At 41.2% G+C, this 5,014-nt stretch overlaps 1 protein-coding gene across 1 annotated transcript; it reads left to right on the top strand.

The window, feature by feature from the left end:
• Positions 1–663: 663 nt before the first annotated feature.
• LOC121531980 (zona pellucida sperm-binding protein 3) lies at positions 664–5,014 on the top strand. Its single transcript, XM_041837604.2, has 8 exons — positions 664–1,204; positions 1,495–1,613; positions 2,119–2,222; positions 2,449–2,626; positions 3,853–4,039; positions 4,238–4,320; positions 4,493–4,593; positions 4,902–5,014. The coding sequence occupies exons 1-8, from the start codon at positions 713–715 to the stop codon at positions 4,958–4,960; spliced, it is 1,323 nt and encodes a 440-aa protein (XP_041693538.1). The 5' UTR covers positions 664–712; the 3' UTR covers positions 4,961–5,014.

The raw sequence follows: 5,014 nt of genomic DNA on the forward strand, positions 1-5,014 counted from the left end.
ACTCCATGTCACAATACGTTGACAAATTACGTTGAAACAACGTTGATTCAACCAGTTTGTGGCCAGTGGGCAGTCTCCTGTGTTGATCTTGTGTGTGTTCGACTGTGGCCTTGACAGAGGTCTTACTGACCGACACGCAGCATGTCAATAAATGTCAATTCTGCAAGTATACACAGTGTGAGAGGTCATTCACCGAGGCAGTCTGCTTCACGTTCACTTAATCTACCCCCATGTGAATGTAACATGACTTCAGGTGTGTAAAATGTTTTTCACTCTTACAGTCAATAAATGCAACATTATCTCAAATTATTTAATGGTAACCAGAAGTTTCTCTTTTTTTTAAGAATTAATGAAAGGTTAGTGTGTTTCTTTCATTTAATCATGATATAGACTTGTATTTGTTCATATATATAAAAAGTGGTGTTTAACAACAAAATTCTTGAAACTCTTAAATGTTTTTGATAATATAACATTACTTAATTTTTGGCATAAAGAAGTTGCTTTGAATAGTCTGCTATTAAAGGACCATCAGCCACATCCTTTGATTGGCTAAAACCTTGACTCCTCAGAGCTGATAGGGAATGTTCAAATGAGGAGGGGGCGGGTTTCCAATAAGTAAACAGCGCTCAATCCATTATAAAAGTGGCCTCAACTCCTTCATCCTCTTCACAGCATCCAGTGAACATTGCTGATCAGTTCTTGTTGTGAAGCCATGGCGATGAAGTGGAGTGTAGTTTGTCTCGTGGCAGTGGCCATGCTTGGCTGTCTGTGTGATGCTCAGTCTTGGTCACCCTTAGCTAAACCAGGGCAGCAACCCTCCAGACGCAAGCCTCAGCAGCCTCAGCAGCCTCAGCAGCCTTATCAACCACTGAATCAGAAGCCGAGGCACCCACCAAAAGACCCCACCCAGGCTAAGCAGACGTTTGAGACACCACTTGATTGGACCTATCCTCTGGACCCAAAGCCAGAACCCAAGGTTGTTGGGAGCTCAGAGGCGAGAACCCCAGTGGCTGCCAATTCAGTGGCGGCTGAGTGTAGGGAGAACATGGTCCACGTGGAAGCAAAGCACGACCTGCTGGGGATCGGCCAGTTGATCCAGCTAGAAGACCTCACTTTGGGAGACTGCGCTATCACTGGATTTGACAATGTCAACCAGGTGCTCATCTTTGAGTCTGCACTGCAGGCATGTGGCAGCCAACTAAGGGTATGTGTTATAATGATGATAATGATAATAATGAACTGTATTTATATTATTTGAAAAGCAAAAGGAATAATTATAATCACAAATGGGTGCTAAGTGTCAACAACAACAAAATCCAAGCCCAGGTATTTATATTATATGTAGGGCATTATTGTACATGGCAATTAGTTGTCAATTTACCTGAACAAATGGTTTAATAGTTTTTTTAAATGTTATAGTCCTGTCCACAGTAAATTGGTCTATATTGTAATTACATTTGTGAATATATTAACATTGTTGTGATTGTTTCTCAGATGACTACCAGCTCCCTCATCTATATCTTCACTCTAAATTACAAACCCAAACCTCTGGCAAACACCCCCCTCATCAGGACAAATGAAGCTATGATCACCGTTGAATGTCACTATCCAAGGTGGGAGAAGCAGACCTAGGTCCAAATAGTACAGCCTGATTTAGCTTGCCCGCCACAACGGAACTAATGAAACAGTTCCAAAAGTACCAATCCTGCCCACCCAGCATGTAGTATAAGATAAATCAAGCACACTGGAAGTATTTCAGGAATTAATCTCAACCCAGGGTAGCCCCATCCCACTATAGCAATGTTTAATCTGTTTAATATATATACTATTTTTTACAAACTACTGACTGCAGAATTAAGTTGTCAAAAGAGATATATGTATTACATTGCAGGTTTGATTGAATTGAGTCTCTAGTTGCAGGTGAATACAGGACCCCACTACACTGTTACACTAGCATTAAAGTTATCATACTTTCACCACACCCACAGTGGGACATTTATTTGGCTTTCAGCTTCTTAGTTTGAAACACAATTAATATTAAAAACAGGTATGGTGATTTCTATACAGACGTACAACACATTTACAAATAACATCTGTTAAACAATGCCTCTCCTCCAGGAAACACAACGTGAGCAGCCTGGCCCTGATCCCAACCTGGACCCCTTTCTCCGCTGCTAAGTATGCAGAGGAACTCCTGTACTTTTCCATGAGGCTCATGACTGGTGGGTAAAGATGCAGTGTAGAGAGGGTCCACACTAAAAAGCCAATATCCCTGACCCAGATTTAGACTTTTCCTGGACTAAAAAGCACTTTTAGTGGAGATTCTCCATCGAGTTCTATTGAAATTCTTAATTCAGTGTACATTTTAGATCAGGAGTAGACTTCATCTGTTAATTTCGATAATGTTTGTATCAATGGCAAATTTAATGTTACAACTTCTCTTGGCAGCTGACTGGCAGTATGAGAGGGCTGGTAACATGTACGTGCTGGGTGATATGGTGAACATCGAGGCCTCTGTCATGCAGTACTTCCACGTCCCCCTGCGTATCTTTGTGGACAGCTGTGTGGCCACCCTGCAACCCGACATGAACGCCAATCCTAGATACGCCTTCATTGAGAATCATGGGTAAGTATGGGAGGGGGTTCAGTCAACACTAGGAGTGGTTTCGCAGACAGAGATTAAGCCTAATCTTGGATTTAAATGCACTTTTAAACTGGACTAATGAAAATGTTATTTCTCAAACATGGTTTAAAATAGTCATAGACTTGAACTAATCTGGATTAAACAGTCTGATATCTACAAAGAACATTTGAGCTAGTCCAGGTCTAAGTGAGGGTATAAACTAAACCAAGAAGGAGGCAGGTTTAGCTTCAGAATAATGCACTGTGTCAATGGCAATATAGGTTTCCTGCTTTCCCTGACAGAGTTTAAAGTTAAAGTGGAGTGTTCCTTTTCCAAATGAGTTATTCCAGAATTAGGTAATTGATTTCACTTGCATTAAATGGTTGTCCAAACTTTCTTGGCTATCTGTTGCAGAATAATATTGTTATGGGGTAATATTTTATTAACTGCAATGTTTGCTTTTATCTTCTGCATTATTTATATTTTACTTGTTTGCTCCAGTCTGTGCTCATACATAAAATGCTTGAATATGTGTGGTGCATACCAGGCTTCTGAAGCAACCTCAGGTCATAACCACCTGCACATAGTTCATCTAATTATGCTGCGTTTACACATGCAGCGCAATTCTGATATCTTTCCACTAATTGGTCTTTTGACCAATCAGATCAGCTCTTTTGCCAATAATTGGGCCTTAGATCAGAATTGTGCAGCCTCTGTCAAGAGTCATGTTCCCCTGCTAAGACGTTGCTGACGCATACTTGATGTTACAATGCTTGGATAGGTATTTTACATATCAGCTAACCACATAATATGTTATAGCAATCTGTCATTGGTTGACGCATTCAACGTCTGAGCAGGGGAACACGATCAAGGACTCCATGGTCTAGATCTAGAAGACAGTAATCTGAAGTTAAGCAATGTTTCAAAAATTCATTTTTTATTCTGGATTAATGTAAGAAGCCTATTCGTGATGTAATTTAAGATCTGTCCAGGAAACTGGCCCTAGTAGGATTAGTAGCGGAGGGGGTTCGGTGAACTGTGCTAGTGTGATGAGTAACCTTGACGGAGCAACATCTAATGCTTAGGCTTTAGCGCAGAGGGCTAACATGTTCTTGAGTTGTGCAGGCAACCAGGGCAGTTTAATGAGTACACTGACTGTCATGTTGTTAAATGTGAGCCCAGCTAATGCTTGCCCTGCCCCTGCCCATGCACCATCTTTGCCCCCACAGGTGTCTGATCGATGCCAAGGTGACAGGTTCCCACTCCCAGTTCATACCTCGTTCCGCAGACTACAAGCTGCAGTTCCAGGTGGAGGCTTTCAGGTTCCAGAGCCAGAGGGGGAGTGACCCAATTTATCCGCAGAAAACAAAGATGCCTGTTCAGACTGCTGAAGATTATCCCAGTTCGCTCGACGCGGTGAGTTAATTCATTCAGTTCAATACTACTTTATTTATCCCTCACGGAGCAGTCATGCAGACAAGCAGAAAGAATACTAACAAATAACACGGAAACATATCACATGAGACATAATTGTTTTATTGTGTATTTATCCTATGCTTTAATTGTCATAGTGGACACTGTAACAATGGCCATGTTCTTGGTAAATCCCAACAGATCTTTATTACCTGTCACCTGAAGGCAACCACAATTGCCTACCCCATTGATGTTGAGTACAAGGCCTGCTCCCTCATTAATACGTAAGTGTGTACGTTCTACACCTGGGTCAAATACATGTTACATTAATGAAATAAATGTTTATACTTTGACAAAGTGTATGTTATGCGATACATGAAAGGTATATTTATGTTACGTCAATAATGCAATGCTGGTTTGATTGAATGTATCCCTAAAGCTGCAGTTTGTTAACAGGTGGAGGGAGGCTGGTGGGAATGATGGAGTGTGTGGCTGCTGTGACTCCACCTGTAGCAACAGGAAGGGACGCGATACCACCAAACACCAAAAACCAGCAAGTACGTATGAGGCAACAAAGGCCTGCTTTTTAAGATAACAACAATGTGATAAACATTGACAATGTGGAAACCTCAAAAATACTTGCAGAGAATGTTTGAATTTCTGAAAGGTCAAAATCTGCTCACTGTTTGCTGCCCCTAAAAGCCATTTTTGAAAATGTTTTATTCACCACTTAATAATTATGTGAGTGGATATTGAGTGGATATTGATGTTCTTAACCTAGCTGTCTTTGTATTGTCCAGCTGCTGAAGGCTGCTTTTGGATATGTGTAATGACTCTCCTGTCCTTTTGTCTGCTCTCTCCTCAGATATATGGGAGGGAGATGTTCAGCTTGGTCCCATCTTTATCACGGAGAAGGTTGTGTAATAAATTCAGAACCTGCCATTGGCATGCCCATTGAAATAAACATAGTTGATGGTT

The sequence above is a fragment of the Coregonus clupeaformis genome, chromosome 19 (genome assembly GCF_020615455.1).
Source record: "Coregonus clupeaformis isolate EN_2021a chromosome 19, ASM2061545v1, whole genome shotgun sequence".
Taxonomy (NCBI): Eukaryota; Metazoa; Chordata; class Actinopteri; order Salmoniformes; family Salmonidae; genus Coregonus; species Coregonus clupeaformis.